Source organism: Quercus robur, chromosome 3 (assembly GCF_932294415.1).
Source record: "Quercus robur chromosome 3, dhQueRobu3.1, whole genome shotgun sequence".
Classification (NCBI taxonomy): Eukaryota; Viridiplantae; Streptophyta; class Magnoliopsida; order Fagales; family Fagaceae; genus Quercus; species Quercus robur.
In genome coordinates, this window is record NC_065536.1 from 25,230,088 (window position 1) to 25,248,903 (window position 18,816).

Here is an 18,816-nt window from a genome sequence, read left to right on the forward strand (position 1 = left end):
AATACCTTATGACATCTTATGAAGTATTAAATAGAAACTAAGTTATGTCAGGTTCTCGGACCACAAGGTTAGTGGAAATTAATACCCTATGACATCTTGTGAAGTATTAAACAGAAACTAAGTTATGTCTGGTTCTCGGACCACAAGCTTAGTGGAAATTAATACCCTATGACATCTTATGAAGTATTAAACAGAAGCTAAATTATGTCAGGTCCTCAGACTACAAGCTTAGTGGAAATTAATACCCTATGACATCTTATGAAGTATTAAACAGAAACTAAGTTATGTCAGCTTCTTCGGACCACAGACTTAGTGGAAATTAATACCCTATGCTATCTATTAAAGCGCTAAGTGGGTTCAATGGAAACTAATACAGCCTCTTATTATCAAAATGCTAATGTCACACGAACTTGAGCATTCCAAAATAATAAATCCTCAAGTACCTTCCTCAAATCACAAAGTTCTTAGTTACCTATTGAAAATAGAAGTACCAACAAGACGGTGAGCATCATTTTACGTATAAGTGAAGTTCTTTGAATCCAACTTTATCCAACTCTTGAATGCTCCTTTAAGTTTCAATTTGCTAGAAGGAACATATAAGTATTCGAAATGGCTCCAGGTGATCTCGTAGCCTTAATATTTATCACCCATTTTAACTGCCAACTGTTAATGTGTATAAGTTATTTTTTCTCTTGTAAATGAAAGACAATCAAGATGAATCCATTCAAACTAAAATAATAGAACGAACAAGTACAAAAATATAACGGCAACAACAACAAGCAAACGGAAACAAAATCCTTACAAAAGTCCTAATCAAATTGTAAAATAAGGCCTATTTTTTCAACTTAATTTGGAGCTTGGGAGTTTGGTTGGCTGGTTTATCTGCCTCCAAAGTAGTGACTCCCTCTTTGTCCTTAGTGGCTCCCTCAACTAGCATGACTGTAGAAGCCAAATCCTGCTGAAAACCTTGAGAGGCTACCTCTACCTCAGAAGCAGCTACAGTTTTGTCCAAGGAGGCTTCTTGAGGGGCATTGGTCTCTTTAACTGGTTCTGATTGGCCAGGGGGAGGAAGATTTTGAGGCAAAACTTCCTGATTAGGATTGGTGGTTGTGGGAGTGTCTTCAGCTTGAGTGGATGGAGGATCCGAGGCGCGGATTGCTGTAGGATAGAACACATTCTTTGCCTTCCTCAACTCAAATGAAGCCTCAACCCCAACTCGGTTAAGGGCTTCATTCCAGGTTTGGGCATAGTAAATGTGGCACACCATTGGTACCTCTGCCCTTAGGGTTTCCTCTGTCTTAGCTACCCCAAGGTCGTAACCTTTCTGTTCGGCCTCGTTCGTTGCCTGTTCGGCCTCAACCTTTGCCCTCTCGGCTTCCTCCCTGGATTTTTCAGCTTGCTCCCTTAATTTTTGGGTTTCCTCCAAGTGCTTTTTAAGGACTACCACTTGCTTTCGGGTAGCCTTCAATTCTTCATTAGCTTCGTGCAAGCTCTTTCTCTGGTCCTCGGCTTGCTTTTGGAAGCCTTCCAAGGCCGAGTTAGCGCTTTTGCGAGCTTGCTCCTCAGCAGCTAATTTTTTCTTTGCATCCGCCAAGTTATGCTTAGATATGTTTAGAGTTTGTACGGCAGACGAGCGTTTTTTCCTTTCATCCTCTAACTATTGGTGACAATTATTAAACATCTCATCCAGCCTAAAAGTGTTTTGGATAATCTAAAAGGAAGAAATCAACATCATAGTCAATAGAAAGCACATATCAAAGAATGATGATCACAAAAAAAAAAAAAAAAAAGAGAGAGAAAGTTAAAAGTTAACACTATACCATTCCCAAATATCTTTTATTATTAAGGATGAGTTCGTTTTTCCTCGTATTTTTCAATTCAGCCATGTCCTTTGGAAGTAATAGGGCCTCCTCTATGGCCGAGGCTATGTGGCACCCAACGCCACTGTTGAAGTCCCTAATTAATGCATCATCCCTTAGGGGCTCCCCACCGTGCATATGTGCGGGCAGCTAGGCTTGTGGCTCAGGAGGTTGAGTGTCCGACCTCTCCTGGCCTCGCTGTAAAGTATGGCTAGTCTTTTGCTGCTTCGTAGCTCGTTAGGTTTCTTCTTCCCTGGTCAAACGGGATTTTCCAGCGTCTACCACGTCCTTCCCTTTCTGCTCCCTTCGCCTCTTCAAATCGGCAGCGTCCGCTCTAACTAGCTGGGGAGGTTGGTGAGGAAGTGGTTGAGAAGCGGGAGGAGGGGACTTGGTAGGAGGAGGAGGAATCTGGGACTGCGTAGATTTCCCCGGGGCACTTTTCCCAGGCTAATTCTCTATCAGCTCCATCAAACTTTTCTGGGGCTTCCTTTGTATGCCCATTTTGCCAAGATCTTCCTTGGAATTTAAGGGTTGATTAAAAATCTCGAAATCGTCTGAGGAGCCTGATAGTTCTACAACCTCCTTTGGATTTTCTTCTTCCTCTTCTTCTTTTTCTTCTTCCTCTTTCTCTTCTACTTCCTCTTCCCTATGGACGAGTTGGGATGAAGAGGCTCCAGTTGAGATAGTGGCAACAAAAAGGGGCTTAGTGCGGGAGGTGTCCTTAGGAAGTGGAACACCTTCTGGAACGATGAACCCCTGGTAGGCAACGCTAATACGGTGAAGCCGAGGATCGCGGGCTCTGATCACACACTTCGGTGCTTGGAAAGCAAACGAGAAGGGGGTGCATTCGAGGATTAAATGAGCTGCCCGGAGTTGGCCGTTAGCTTCGTTCACGTATATCTCGGCTTGCAATACCCTATCTAAACTTGCTTTGTTGACTAAACTGAGTTTGGGCTTGGTAGAACATCTATCTTCAAAATCATTGAATTGAAATGAAGCGTCATTAGGGATAAGAATACTGAGACTCAGAAAAAAAAAAAAAAAAAACAAAAACAAAAAGGAAAATATGTATGTATAAACCGAACGTTATGAATCTATGGCTGTATTCCCACCTGGTTCTCCTTCCTCCATGGGGCCTGGCAGACCATTATGCCATTCCCTAGAAAGGATAAGGAAATCCTCCTTTAAGTTCTTGTTTGAAGTGGGAAGGCACTAAATTAGCCTCACCGCGGGATACCTCGACTTGAGATAATATCCCTGCCCCTTCAAATGGTTGAGGTTGTACACCCAATTCACGTCATGATGGGTCAGGTTTAGGTTCATTCTCTCATTCAAGGCTTCTATACTTCCCAGGACCCTAAACATGTTTAGGGCACATTGAGTTGGGGATAACCTAAAGAACCTAAGGTAGTTCCTAGTAATAGTACCTATGGGGATGGTCATCCCGCCTTCTATGAAGGCAATCTTGGGAATAACCACTTCCCCTGTTCTTTTAGTGCCGGCCCATTCCCCTGGGCTACGTACCTCATACCCACTGTTAGGGGGATCCTATACTTAGTGCGGAAACTTCTCATAACTTCCTCGAACTTAACCAAACATCGAAACTTACCCATTTTCCCCATTTTCCTAAAGGGTTTCGTAGAAAAATTAACAAGTTTGAGATGAAAGCTGAAAAGGTTTTAAGAAGACTTATAGGTTTGAAAGAGGGTCCTCGGACAAGATTCTAGTATTTGTAGATGCACAGGGAAACGACGAAAAAGGAGAAAGACAGGTTTAGTGTATGAGTTCTAGAATTGTGTGATCGCTGAAGGTAAGAAAGAGAATTGATTTGAAAATTCATTTATAGTCGTGCAGAGGTTACGAGTGGGAAAGTTCCCGCTCGCAAAACGAGACAGACCCTCCACCGTTCGATTTACATCTTACTGTTGAACGTGGGGGACAGGAGTATCGCCAAAATTTAATGCTGCCGCGGCCGAGACGCTGAAGCGTCAGGAGCATGCCCAAAATATAAAAGGATATGGGCTAGGGACATCAAATCAACCTTTTCTCCCGAGGAGTTGAAAAGTAAGATTTTGAAGGGCTATTGTGGGGGTCAATTAATCAATAATTATTAAAACCGTGTTAACTGGGCCTGTGGCCCCATCCAAGGACGTTAAACCATCTGAGGAGTCTCACATAAGGTTATAAGGGGAACCAAATGAAAAGAGGAATAGATATCACATGAGATGGGTCCAGTATTCGTCCGAGGACAAAATCCTTCTTGGCAATATGTATCCGAGGGCGACCTGAACACCGTATCGTCATAAACACACTTCGAAGCTACATTACCACTAAAGGTGGGACATTAGGCCAAGGGTAAGAAAGGAAAGATAAAAAAAATATCTTTAATAACTGCTGCCTCCGCATTAATTGCCTCTCAACTAACTCTCTGGCCGCATTAATGTGGAGGTGATACCTGAACAGTGATGAAGCAGCCTTACAGCTACTGGTTGAAGGTTCCAGGAAGTGTTGGATGGGACAGGAAGGGATCCCCCGAATCCAACCTACACATGTGTGGTGAAGATGACACCAAGAGGGCAGTATATAACATGGAAGAATGCATTGAGAGAAAGCATCGGAACTCTGAAACAATAGACTTCTAGAAGAAAATTATATGAAACGAAATAACATGCTTGGTCCTGAGGAGAAATTCGATAATCTTGTCTGTGTCATATCATCTTGAATCGTTAAGTTTAATCATTTTTCTACTGGGATAAATCTAGTTCTTCTACCCACGCTCTACAAATTTATTGTTTGGGTCGTTAACGTTTGAGTCTAATCCGGTTTTGGGATCAATACAATTTTAGTCCCTACATAAGTAATGCCAACTTGTATGATTATCCTTAGACTCTTTTGGATATATACCACTATCAATTTCTTTAAGGCATCTTCCTCTCTCTCTCTCTGTGTATGTGTGTTAAAATACTTAGTTTTCTCAACCAAAAAAAAAAAAAAAAAACCGAAGTGAAAATTGTGGAAATTTGACCCTAGATTTGAAAATTTGGGATGCACAAATGCAGCAAAATTCCCGTCGCACCCACATCTGACACGGCAACGCCGTTGCCCACACGTCGATGCCATGTCCAATTTTTTTTTCTTCGTTTCACGACTCGCGCTGATGTGGTGCAAACTTGAGCTGATTCGTACTGAATCGGGCTAATTCACACCAACTCGGGCCGTATCGGGCAAAACCGCTAATTCAGGCCAAAATTCAAAAAAAAAAAAAAAAAGGGTGCAAAACGCACCGTTTGAACTTAATAACAAACCCTAAACTCTCTCACGCATTCTTCACTTCAAACTTCAGCTTTCTCTCACTCATCTCTGTGCTCTCTGCCTCTCTGTCTCTGCTTTCCATCTCCCCTGTGAGACACTTAGCCACTCAATCACACACACAATCTCACTCTCAACTCACTCTAACACTCACACAATCTCAATCTCAACTCACTCTCACACTCACACAATCTCACTCTCAACTCACTCACAACCTCACCGACCCACTCTCAAACTCAACTTAAGTCTCAACTCTCAAGCTTGACCCACTCTCAATAGTCTCAACTCAAGTATCAAACTAAAGCTTTCAATCTTAGTTTTTCAAATTTTTTAAGCTCAAGCTGATCTGATTTTTTTAGTCTAAAGCTCACCTCACCTAATTTGATTTTTTTTTTTTTATAAATTTTTTATATAAGTTGTAATGTAATAATGTTATGAGTCTAGTGAATTAGGTTTGATTTTTTATTTAGTTAATAGTTATTACTCATTGTGATTTGTGAATCTATGAACTGCGATCTGATTTCTTTAACTTTTTATATAAGCTGTAATGTTGTGACTTGGGTTTGATTTATTATTAATTTATTTAGTTAATAGTTATTATTTGTAGGTTAAATTGAATTTATTGAATTTGCAATAGATGAAGTTACTAGCACAGAAACTTCACCTTCATCTAATCAAGAAGTGCCAAATGATGAAGCTCCTCTTTGGCAATATATGCATAAAGTAGAAAAACCACCTGGTTCTACTGTTAAATTGGGTGGAAATACACACTTTAAGTGCAACTATTGTAGTGTAGTTATTTTGGGATCCTATTCTAAGGTTAAGGGTCATTTATTAAAAATTCCTAATAAAGGTGTTAAAGCATGCCCTAAGGTGACACCGAGCCATAGGCTGGAAATGCAACGAATGCATGATCAAGTTGAGAATGATAAGTTAGAGAGAGAACGGAGAAGTCAAATTCCCTTACCCCCACCTCCCCCAGGCCGTGGGCCTATACCTATTCCCTCATTTTAGAGACAAGAAGGAAGTAATAATTTAAATCCGATTGATGGTAAAAGGAGGAAGGTGACTATGAATTCTCTTTTGGAGAGAGCATTCCAGAATAATGTTAGACATGAATTGGATAGTAGAATTGTTAGGATGTTTTACATCGGTGGGCTTCCGTTTAACTTTGCAAGGAACCCATATTATCGTAGTTCCTATGCATAGGCTGCTACCCATAGCATTCAGGGCTATGTTCCTCCTGGATACAATGCCTTGAGAACAACCCTTTTACAAAAAGAAAGAGCTCATGTTGAAAGACTTCTGAAATCAATTAAAGATTTTTGGCTTGAAAATGGTATATGTATAGTTTCTGATGGATGGTCAGATCCACAAAGGAGGCCTCTTATTAATATTATGGCTGTATCAGATGGGGGTCCAGTGTTTATAAAGGCAATTGATGGGTCAGGTGAGTTCAAAGACAAACATTAGCTGGGTTGTTGAAGGATGTTATAAAAGAGATTGGACATAAAAAAGTTGTCCAAGTCATCACTGATAATACTAGTGTGATGAAGTCTGCTGGAGCTCTTATTAAAGGTGAGTATCCTAAAATATTTTGGACACTCTGTGTTGTCCACACTCTCAATCTAGCTTTGAAGAATATTTGTGTAGCAAAAAACACTAAAAAGAATGAAGTTACATATGAGGAATGTAGTTGAATTACACGTATTGTTGATGATGCATCTTTCATACGTGTTTTTATCATGAACCATTCAATGAGATTGGCAATGTTTAATGAATTTTGTCCATTAAAACTGCTCCAAGTTACTGATACTAGATTTGCTTCAGTTGTTGTAATGCTGAAAAGGTTGAAGTTGATAAAAAGATGTCTTCAAGCCATGGATATCAGTGACCAATGAGCTTCTTATAGGGAGGATGATGTTGGAAAAGCTCAAACTGTGAAATATATGATTCTAAGTGATCTTTGGTGGGATACTATTGATTATATCCTTGAATTCACAACATCTATTTATGATATGCTACGAGTAGTCGACACAGAGAAGCCTTGTCTTCATCTTGTGTATAAGATGTGGGATTTAATGATAGAGAAGGTGAAGGCAGCAATATATCAGCACAAAAACTTGGAAGATGATAAGTATAGCTCATTTTGGGGTGTGGTGTATGATAGACTCATTGATCGATGGACTAAAAATTGTACACCACTATATTGATTGGGTCATTCCTTAAATTCTAAGTAAGTACATTTATTTTCTATTTTCCTTAGTTCCCCCCTTCTAGTAAAACACACGTTTCATCTATATTTGTTTTTTAATCTTTAACTAGGTATTACTCCATTGAATGGCTTTCAGAAAATCCAAAATGCATCTCTCCACATCGAGATTATGAAATTTCTATGGAAAGGAGCAAGTGTTTGGATCGATACTTTAAAGATAAGAACGACTTAAAGGTGGTGAAAGTTGAGTTTGCTGCATTTTCAAGAGGGAGGTTTCCTTCACCAGCTACCTTGATAGATAGGTGGGCCTTAGAACCTTTGGTTTGGTGGCAATACCATGGCTCCTTATTTCCAACTCTTCAAACACTTGTTCTTAAACTTCTTGGACAACCTTGTTCATCCTCAAGTGCTAAGAGGAATTGGAGCACATACAAATTCATTCATTCCTTAAAAAGAAACAAAATGGCTCCTGCATGCGCTGAGGATTTGGTATATGTGCATTCTAATCTTCGACTCTTGTCAAGGCGTAATGAGGAGTACGAAAGTATAGCAACAAAGATGTGGGATATTGCAGGAGACTCTTGAAATGAGAGTGACATATATGGAGGAGCTGGAATTCTTGAGAATGCTACCCTTACATTTGATGAGCCAGAGTTGGAGGCCATGGTTATTGGGAATACCAACATTAATGTTACTACTAGTGAAAGTGAAGTTCGAAGTGAAACTATTGATCTTGAAGATGATGATTGTTGTCTTTGATTGTCTTGTTGATTATCTTTTTATTTTGTTTTAATTTCAAACTCGTGAGTTGTATTCTAATTTCCGAATATCATGGAATGTTTTAGTTTCAAACTTGTGGGGTATATTTAATTTATGAATATTATGTTTTAGTTATTATCTACTATTGCTTTTAAATTTGATATATGCTTATATAATGTGAAAAAATATGCTTAACAATATATTAAAAATATAAATAAAAATATTTTTAGAAATTTTTTAATCGCTGCACCCTGCCACACCTGCTCCCAACTTTTTCAAAAATTGCCGAGTCTCACACCCGCACCCACATCCGAAAACATACCCTTGCTTCATAGTTGAAAATAGAAGGGGCAAGAACAGAATACCACCACGTTAGATAGCCATAATATGCCAATCTTACAAGGATTTTGTCATATAAATTTAATTAGATGTCTTTTTTTTTTTTTTTTTTTTACATGATTTCCATCATGGAACGTTGGATTCAATGAATCACATTAACTAAATCTGTTTTTCTCAAAAAAAAAAAAAAAAAAAAAAGATTAAGTAAATCTGTCATGAATTAGTTTGAGGTAACTAATGACCCTTGACAGATTTTAAGGTAACTAACAACACAGCCACCTATAAAAGCTAAGACTGACCCAACTTCTGTCCTCCAAAAGAGGGACAGGTCCAACTCTTGTAGGATCTATTCATGGGCACACTGACCTTACCCACCAATCACCTCCTCATGTTACCCAAAAGAAAATGTTGGGATTAATGGCACACTTCAAATCCACACACACATATTATCCTATTTTATCCCATAAAAAAAGTTGAATACTGATTACTTGTACAAATGAATGATTTGTATCTTAACTTATTGACACTTGTGTTTCCAAGAGAAACAACCATCAATAGCTCAAATTTCTCCTCTGTGTTTTGACTATTGAATTATCTAAAAACAAAATTAGAAATTCTTATATATTTTTTTATTATTTTTTAGTCTATTTTGAGAGGATAATTTCAATTTCAAAATCTTATCTTATCTATCCATTTTAAAATAAGTTGATTGAAAGTTTCCACACTAGTAACAATTTTAACAACATTTTTACATTTAAAATTTTTACAATAAATTCTAAATGGTAGGTTGTTATTAGTTGTTACGGATGGACAAAAAATTAATTTAAGTTTTGAATTCAGATTAGAACCAATAACAACTTTACACTTATGATTTGTTTTGAAAATGTTGTGAAACTGTTGTGGACGTAGCACCTCTTTACTAAAATAATGATAGTTAGTTAAAATTTTTTTAAGAGAAGTATTACGTCCACAATATTTTTATAACAAATTATAAGTAGTTAGTTGTTATTGGTTTTAACTTGAACGTATCACTGAAATTACTTTTTTACCCCATGAGTAAGAACTTGTCACTTAGAATTTGTTGTGAAAATATTGTGTACATAACATTTCTCTTTGTTTAAGGGTTAAGTTTTTATAAAACATGTTAGGAAAATTAAATACATGTCCACATCTTAATGTATCCAGTGCACTAACACACTGGATAAAAGCCGTGAAATGCTAATAACTTGACAAAATCCCCTATATCTGTTCCCTAGTTTCGTGGATATATATGATTTTATGAGAAAAGACATAGCTCATAATAATACTGATAATACGTAAACTTGATTAATACGAAAAAATGAAATATTTTATCTTATTTACTGTTAGTTATTTTTTATTTGGGAAATTTTAATTGCAACAAGGGAGTATTTGGTTTAGTTCTAGATAAGCCTATCACAACTAAAAAATCTAGTACTTGCAAAATCTTTGCCTAAATTACAGTTAGTAGGTGAAATTCTGTGTCGTGTTTTAGTCAACAAAAAGCCTATATATACGTAATGCTAACGCAGTTTGAAGAAAATAGAAAGTTTGAGGAGAGAAAGGTGTTAAGCCACAGAGTATTTTCTCTCAAACACAAGTATAAATTTAATATTGAAAGGCATTCAGTCTTGTTGGAATCACACCAATCGAACTCCTCCCGGCCCCGCCTTCAAATAAAAAAAAAAAAAAAAAACTCCTGCCAGCACCTCCGATTCACTGGGTAATTTTATTGATCATGCTTGTTATTATCTACATTTGTATATTTTCCCATGTTCCCAGAATTTGATCATGCGTTGTTTTCTGTAGAAAGGAACCATAAGAAATTCATAGGTGGTTAGTTGTATTAAACATTCTTAATAGAACTGTTCAAACATGTTTAATTTTTAGAGAAATGTTACGTTCACAATATTTTCACAACAAATCATAGGTACTTAGTTGTTATAGGTTCAAATTTGAAACTACTACTAAGATTAGTTTTTTGTCCCAACAATAACAACCAATAACAATCTATTCCTTAAAATTTGTTATGTTCATTTCTTCCTTCACGCATTAGTTATAAGCTTATCCAAATAGATAGTCTAGGGACATAAAACAAATTGACCAATAAGGCCCCAAGTGTCGGCTGAACATTGGAGTAAGAAATGCACTCGTCTAAGGCCCCAAGTAAAAAAAAAGGCCCCCAAATTTTAACCAATAAGGTTATTTATAATCAATAAATAAAATAATATTTTTTTACCAGATGAAAAACAAATAAAAAATAGAGAAAAATGCAACGTCCACAATATTTTTTACAACACTTTTACAATTATGCTAAGTAGTAAGTTGTTACAACCTGTTATTGATGGCAAAAAAATAATTATAGTGATATTTTCAAAGAAAAAAAAAAAAAGCAACTTAAAACCTAGGATTTGTTGTAAAAAAATATTATGAATGTTGTACTTTTTAAAAAAATAAGAATAATAATAAGAGTTTAATTAGCAAACTTTTACTAGTTCTCATCTAAATCTACCACTAATACCACTTTTTTACTTACTATTATCAATCTATTATATCAACAAGAATGAAAAATTTTGTCAAATTTTTTCTATTTATAAAATTTTTTTAAAAAGTAAAAATTCTACCTAGTTTTTGTTAATTAGTAGTAATTTTATATCTAAAACAAGATAATCAATTTTCGCCTTAAGCCCCCAAATACATTAAGCCGCCCCCGCTAAGAATTGTACATAGATTCAAATTATATTCCTTTTTTGATTTGGATTTTTTTTTTAATTGTTATTATTAGAAGGGCAAACGTAAAATAGCGATAATTCAGAGTCATTGGGGAATGCTCGAATAGCCAAGGTAATAATTTGTTATATATATTGCATTTTTTTTTTTTTTTTCATTTGCATTAAGATGCTACGTCTCAAACATCCACTTTTTCATGCTTTCTGAAAACTCAATTTTAAAGACAAAATTTGTTTCTTCAAAACTGCACAAGGATATATAAGTGAGCTTTGTGGTTTTTCGTTTCTTAGATTTTTTTCCTCGTTGAAATAATTGGCACTTCGATCTTTTGTAAATCTTTTTTATCTTCTTCGTTTAGTAGTTTATTAGTGATATTTAAACCAAATTTGTGTTTAATAGAAAGAAGTTGGCTTCGAATCCTGAGTCCTAATAAAAAAAAAGGGGTTTTCTTTGTATCTTTTATTTTTCTGCAACAGTTCCCTCTCTCTCACCGAACATATAATTTTTTGTTTCATTTTGTTACAATCCCATGCTTCTTGTCGTTTTTGTTTCTTGTTATTTAGATGTAGAATATCTTTGTTTGCGTGAATGCTAGTTAATTTGTTATAATAATATGTTGTTTTAGGCTATTCAGAAGGATCTTCTGATTAAAAAAAGAAAAAAAGAAGGATCATCTTTGCTCAAAAAATGGTGGAAGGAGGTGTTGTGGCTGTGAGCAGGACCGAGTTCTCTGAGTTTTTTCGAACTACATGGAAAACTCCACATATATTGCGACTTGCTATGACCGCTGGTATTGGTGGTCTCCTCTTTGGCTATGATACTGGTACACCCTATCCCTTTTTCTCTTGTATTTTTTCATCCTTGGTTTCATTGTGAATATATATATATATATATATATAGACTACGGTACGTATTGATTGGTAAGTTAGGCACACACAGTTTTCCTCCAAACGAGTTTAAAGGAATTTCCATAAACTCATCGTGTGGTGATTAATAAAACAATCTTTGTGTATTATTTAAGCAAGTCATGTGACTTGTGGATTTTAAACCGGGTAGTTTCACTGTGATTCATATTGTCATAATGTTCTTTCTTATGTTGGGTTTTTAGGTGTGATCTCTGGAGCGATGTTGTATATACGTGATGATTTCAGATCAGTTGACAAAAATACATGGCTGCAAGAGTTGATTGTGAGTATGGCAGTCGGAGCTGCCATCTTTGGTGCCGCTATTGGAGCCTGGATGAACGATAGTCTGGGACGAAAAAAGGCAATCTTAGCCGCTGATGTGCTATTTTTCGTAGGGGCGGTGATCATGGCAGTTGCACCAGCTCCATGGGTGATTGTGATCGGTAGGATTTTTGTTGGATTGGGTGTCGGTATGGCATCTATGACGGCGCCATTATACATATCTGAATCCTCCCCGACTCGAATTCGGGGAGCTTTGATAAGCATGAACGGCATCTTGATTACCTTTGGACAGTTCGTATCATATTGTATCAACTTAGCCTTTACTTCGGTATTTCAAAATCTCTTCACTTTGACTTAATTTTTTTTTTTTTAATTATTTTATTTTGTTTTCTCATATTTTGATTCTTTTTCAGGTTCCGGGAACTTGGCGGTGGATGCTTGGAGTGGCCGGAATTCCCCCGGTTGTACAATTCATCTTAATGCTTTCACTACCCGAAACTCCTCGTTGGCTATACAAGAATGTGAGATAATTTATATGTAACTTTTATATCCATAGTTTAATAGATTAAAAGTATTCTTGTATAATTCCATGGTTCCAATTCTGATTTAACATATATGGGATCATTTTAAAATTCATAGCTCTTTAGAATGTCTATATATAGGGGCGTAGCCAGGAATTAGTACGTGGGGGGGCCAATTCGAAGGTTGAAATCAACGACGATGAGTATCATTACTATATGGATAGTCTATATTTCTAGGTTGATATGGATCTTCTTTGAGATAAACTCGTCGGATTTTATTTTGTTTGTTGATAGGGAATTCACATATTTGTTTACGTGATCCTAGATCACGATCTATCTCTTCAGATTGAATTCTTAAACATTTGGAGGGGTGTTCATCAGGTATTGAAATATCAACATTTGTTTCTACAGCCACAGATGTCCTGATTTTTGAATTGCTAACATCTTTTTTTTTAAAAGAATGCATCAATTGTTTTTCGTTTGCTCATAATTCTTTTAGTTTTAAAAATATGACTCAAAAATTAACCTGAAAAGAACTTTAAAAAATAAAATTTTAATTAGAAATTTTTACTTAGTTATATGAATGTTATTCATACTTAAGAAAAAACAAAATTTCCACTATAATTTAAATAGTCAACCCATTTTTAATACGACTTTAATTAATAATAACCCCTCAAACAAAAACAAAAATTAAACACACAAGTATTGGTACACAACATAAATCAAACAATTTAACATCACCCACAGCTTCATCCACAGCAACATGATATCTAACTAATAAAAAATAAGTAATAAATCAAAACAATTTTACCTTAGAAACTTTGTCTTCACAAAGTGCAAAGATGGGTCACCCGTGTGGTAATGTCTACTGCCTCTGCCTCCAAAAGATCTTCCCTTCAAGACTCATCCCAAACAATCTCCCCATGCCTTCAATCACGTATTTCTCTAAAAATCTATGAAAATATAAAGAGCATGTGAATATTTAGGTGTAGATAGTTGAGAAAATTAAAAAAAAAAAAAAGACACTAAAAAGAGATGAATCATGAATGTTTAATGCTTAAGAAAGAGAAGAAAACTCACTAGGCAGTCACCAAGTTCCAAAACTAAAGCTGAATCTGCTGATGAAGAAAGAAAAAATTGTTCAGAATTTTTTTTTTTTTTTTTTTTTTTTTTTTTCGGGACTATGAGGACAAAGAACTGGAGTTTTGGGGGCTAGTAGATAGCGGTACCAATGCTGAAAGTGTATCAAAGAACACAAAACAACCAAGTTTCAAAACTAAAGCTGAACTAGCTGATGAAGAAAGAAAAAATTGGTCAATTTTTTTATTTTATTTTTTTGACTGTGAGGACAGAGTCTGGAGTTTTGGGGGCTGATAGGCAGCAGTACCAGTGCTGAAAGTGTATCAAAGAAGCCCCAAAAAAAAGAATAAGAAGTAAAAAGGGATAAGGGATTCCGTGGGTTAGGGTGGGTTTTTAGAGAGGGAGAGAAAGTGTAATTTTGTTGTTATTTTGGACTTAGAGAATTTAAATGAAGTGGGCCAACAGCTTTTTGTTTTATTTGGAGTACCTAAAACTAAAGCTGGGGCTGGGCTGGGAGAATAGTTGAGAAGTGGGTAGGGGGGCCAGCTGTTCAATGTTGGGGGGGCCATTTATTTTTTCTTCATAGTCTAATGGAAAAATAAAATAAAACAAAATAAAATTTGCAGCCCCCCCCCCCCCCCAACACCCAAGCCACTACGTGGCTCTGCCCCTGTCAATATAATAGGTTAAAGATAGATTGACTTGAATTTTAGTTGATTTCTGATTGAGTGTAACATTGGGTTTTTTTTTTTTTTTTTTTTTTTTTTTTTTTTTTTTTTTTTAAATAAAATGTAGTAGGATTATGCTGATTGAATGTAGGTATGATTGTGTGGCTTTCTACTTGGTCGAAGGGGCCCAAATTTTGGGTTCATTGCAAAATGTTAACCAGCAATCTAGTTCATTGTTAATTTTTATGATTTTGTTAATTATTTATTCACATAAATAGTTTACAATTTTAGCACCTTGATTATTATTTATTCACATACAGTATAAACAAGTCCAATTCTATCTAAATTAGTCATTATATTGTTCTCTTTTATAGGTGTATGTTGTGACAGCCAAATCCTAATGAAATTTTTTTCTGTTTAGAAAATCCTCCTTTCTCAGACCATCTTCTCTCTAATCTCCCTAATTTATATCACTTATAGTGAATATTTCTAGGTTTGATCTAGATTTTTTTATTTTTTTATCTTACTGATCCTTGCTCTAAATGATTCCATACACAAATATTTTGGGTTCATATTTAGTCTCCTAGGAGTTCCTTTGTCACAGAAAAACTTTGAGTCAATACATAGCACAACTTGTACTCTACATGAATCACAAAACTGAACGTATATTATATACTCATAAAATGTAATTAGATGAATGTACATGATTGTATACCATAGCTTAATTGAAGGTATATAAAATTCATTAGTTGCATAAAATAAAACTAGCCGAAGTTAGAATTAGAAGAAGTAAATTCTGACCATTCCTGTGAGATTACATAATATGCTGACCGAATATAGTAACAATTTGACTTCTTTTATTTAGTTTTGATTACAAACTCATGAATCATTATTCATTAGTTTTAAATTTCTTTTGTTTTACTTTCATTTTAACAGAACCAAATAGAAAAAGCCACAGAAGGTCTGAAAACGATTTATCCAGCTGATGAGGTTGGAGAACAGTTACAGCTCTTGAAGCAGTCAATTGAGGAAGATGAAGCTAATGAAGCTGCTATAGGGAATAATTTGATCACGAAATTCCGTAGCGCCATGCAACACCCCGAAGTAAGAAGAGCCTTAGCCGCTGGCGTCGCTGTCCAAGTTGTCCAGCAATTTGTTGGTATCAATTCAGTGATGTATTACGCTCCAACTATCATGCAACTTGCTGGTTATGCTTCAAAGACTGTGGCTATGGGACTGTCTCTTGTTACTACCGGGTTGAATACATTGGGTTCGTTCATCAGCTTGCTAGTTGTTGATCGATTTGGGAGGAGAAGATTGATGCTTGTTTCTCTAGTCCTCATTGTCGTTGGCCTTCTTTCGTTAGGTGTAGTGTTTTATGTCTCTTCTCAAAATGCACCACACATCAACAGCTTTGAGTCAACCAATTTTGGCAACAACACCATATGCGAAAAATACACTTCAAACCCTGATTCTTCCAGCTGGAATTGCATGGGCTGTTTGAAACAAAAATGTGGCTTCTGTGCAGCAAGTGACGAGGTCAGATTTCTTGCTCTCACTATTATAACACTATTTAGAAAATGCTTAAGTTATCACAAATTTTGTTAATGTACACTTACAAATTAACATGATAATGAATGTCATTGGTGTCACAACAATTTGTTTTAACCATAGAAGGCTATTACTCGTTTTATTATCTAGATATGTGGTTTTTATGAGTATCATTATTTTCCTATGACCTAATGAAACGAGGAAATCTAGTGCCTTATACATGCACGAATTTTTGCCAATACAAGATATGATAAAACTAAAAACTTCTTGTCATTTGTCGTGCAATGTTGTTTACCAAGAAAGTGTTTTAAGTCTTGATTGGAGGGTGGTTTAAAACTTTAAATCATAGCCTACATTATCAAATTGTAATTTTTTTAAATTGCATTTTTTTATGTACAATTTCTTACCATTATTCTATTTTCAGAATTTAAAAAATATATATATCAAACAGGCAATATATCCAAAATAATTTTAGAAAAAAAAAAGTTATTATTTGTCAAATAAATAGATCAAATTTTTTTCGAAGTTAAATTATCAAACACTCACATAATAAATCATCTAACTTCTAAGCACATTAATATAAAGACTAATATAAATTATCAGAAAAAAAAAAAATATATATATATATATATATATAGATCATCTTACTTCTTTTACTTATTTTTTATTTTTATACAAAATAGAATTTCTACTCTATCTTAATCTAAGTATATATATATATATGTGTTAAACTCCCTCTTGGACTTAAACCCCGACCCTTGTCCTTCACACTCCACAAGCATTTATACTTGTAGAGTGACCATTGCACTAAAGGTGCTGGTGGGTAGATCATCTTACTTCTAAGAACACTAATATAAGACTGTGCAGACAATTTTCCATATTTGGTTATCTTAGTTGTCAATGCTTCTCCAAAATAATAAATCAAATTTTGAACTAGTCTTTTTGTTTTTATAAAATTTAACACATTAATTTGTAAGATTAATCTACAAATTCATAGCTACTCGTACCCTTATACAATGTGCTTCATGACCTTCATGTATTGACTTCTCTCTCTCTCTCTCTCTCTCTTGTCTGCAACTAGTTTGATCCAGGAGCTTGCTTGGATAATGAAAAGGATGTAGGAAAAATGTGTAAAAATGAACATCGTGTCTGGTACGACAAGGGTTGCCCTAGCAAATTAGGGTTACTCGCCGTGATACTACTAGCATTCTACATCATTGTTTACTCTCCGGGAATGGGAACCGCCCCGTGGATAGTCAATGCGGAGATATACCCGCTCAGGTTCAGAGGATTTGGAGGAGGAGTCGCGGCTATGTCAAACTGGTCGGCCAACTTGGTTGTCAGCATGACCTTCTTGACACTCACAGAGAATCTTGGTTCATGGGGCACGTTTATTTTGTATTCTGGTTTTTCGGCCATTGGATTTGTAATTATCTACTTTCTGGTTCCTGAAACCAAAGGTGTGTCCCTTGAAGAGATTGAGAAGGTTCTACGCAAAGGTTTCAGACCATGGCCACTTAAGCAAATTGATGATGATGATGCTAAACCTGCAAAATAAAGGTCATCAATTCACAAATTTGTGAGATGATAACTATTTTTTTTGGAGAAAGATTTTGTGTGATGACTAATTCTCCATAAGGAAACTGTGTTTATTTGACGGTTGGTTGTAAATATATACATGACACTACGTATTTTCATATTTTATGGAGTATTTAAAATATTTGTTTTATCCATGGTTATGATTATATTAAAATCCTGTATTGGGCTGCTGCAATATAACATGTTTCTAAAAAAAAAAGAATTCTTCAAAATTCTTAAGATAGTTTCAATTAAAATTTTATCCATTTATTTTAAAAGAGTGGATTAGATTTTAACCTTTTATTAATATTTAAAAACATTGGATATCATTATTTTGGTCTCTATTTAAATTGTTGAGAATTCGATAAACTTGATTCAAAATAAATTATTAGAATTTTAGGAATTTTGCAAACCAGTAAGTAGTTACCCTAAAAAATCTAGAGAATATTAATCCCTTAAACTAATATGATCTTCAATTTTACTCATAACAACACCTTAATTTAATACCCAATGAATACACGACAGGAACTTGGCTATTGGAAAGGAGTGAAAAGATGGAAGGACTAGAACATGGAACTCCGGTTAGATCTGAATTTGGTGTATTTGAAAGAGAAGAAATGCTATGTCTATAATATTTCCGTAGCAAATTTTAAGTAATAGATTGTTACAGGTTATTATTAGTGAGACAAAAACGTAACTTTAATTGTAAGTTTAAATTAAAATTAATAATTACTAACCAATAATCACTTATGATTTGTTGTGAAAATATTATAAATGCAGAACTTCTCAATAGGGAAACGTGGGTTGGAGCAATGTTTCCATTAAATAATCCAAAAGGAAAAAGAAAAAGAAAAAATAAAAATGGGACTCTAGGAGGGACCTATGGAAGGATTGCGCATTAACGAGGTTAGCATCATATAAACAAAAAGAGAAGCATTGATCAGTTTACAATCAAAAAAAGAGAAGCATTGGAGAAAAAAAAAGATTAAGTTTATTATTTAT

The 18,816-nt window shown here is 35.2% G+C and overlaps 2 protein-coding genes across 2 annotated transcripts; one reads left to right on the top strand and one right to left on the bottom strand.

Moving 5' to 3' along the window:
• Positions 1 to 832: 832 nt before the first annotated feature.
• LOC126719439 (stress response protein NST1-like) lies at positions 833 to 1,886 on the bottom strand. Its single transcript, XM_050421990.1, has 2 exons — positions 1,821 to 1,886; positions 833 to 1,657 (listed from the first exon to the last, which is right to left on the bottom strand). The coding sequence occupies exons 1-2, from the start codon at positions 1,884 to 1,886 to the stop codon at positions 833 to 835; spliced, it is 891 nt and encodes a 296-aa protein (XP_050277947.1).
• A 10,027-nt stretch (positions 1,887 to 11,913) lies between these two features.
• LOC126720072 (inositol transporter 4-like) lies at positions 11,914 to 17,794 on the top strand. The gene is made up of 5 exons (XM_050422530.1): positions 11,914 to 12,052; positions 12,338 to 12,744; positions 12,830 to 12,937; positions 15,622 to 16,224; positions 17,318 to 17,794. Exons 1-5 carry the CDS (start codon positions 11,917 to 11,919, stop codon positions 17,792 to 17,794), a joined length of 1,731 nt encoding a protein of 576 aa, XP_050278487.1. The 5' UTR covers positions 11,914 to 11,916.
• The last annotated feature ends 1,022 nt before the right edge of the window (positions 17,795 to 18,816 follow it).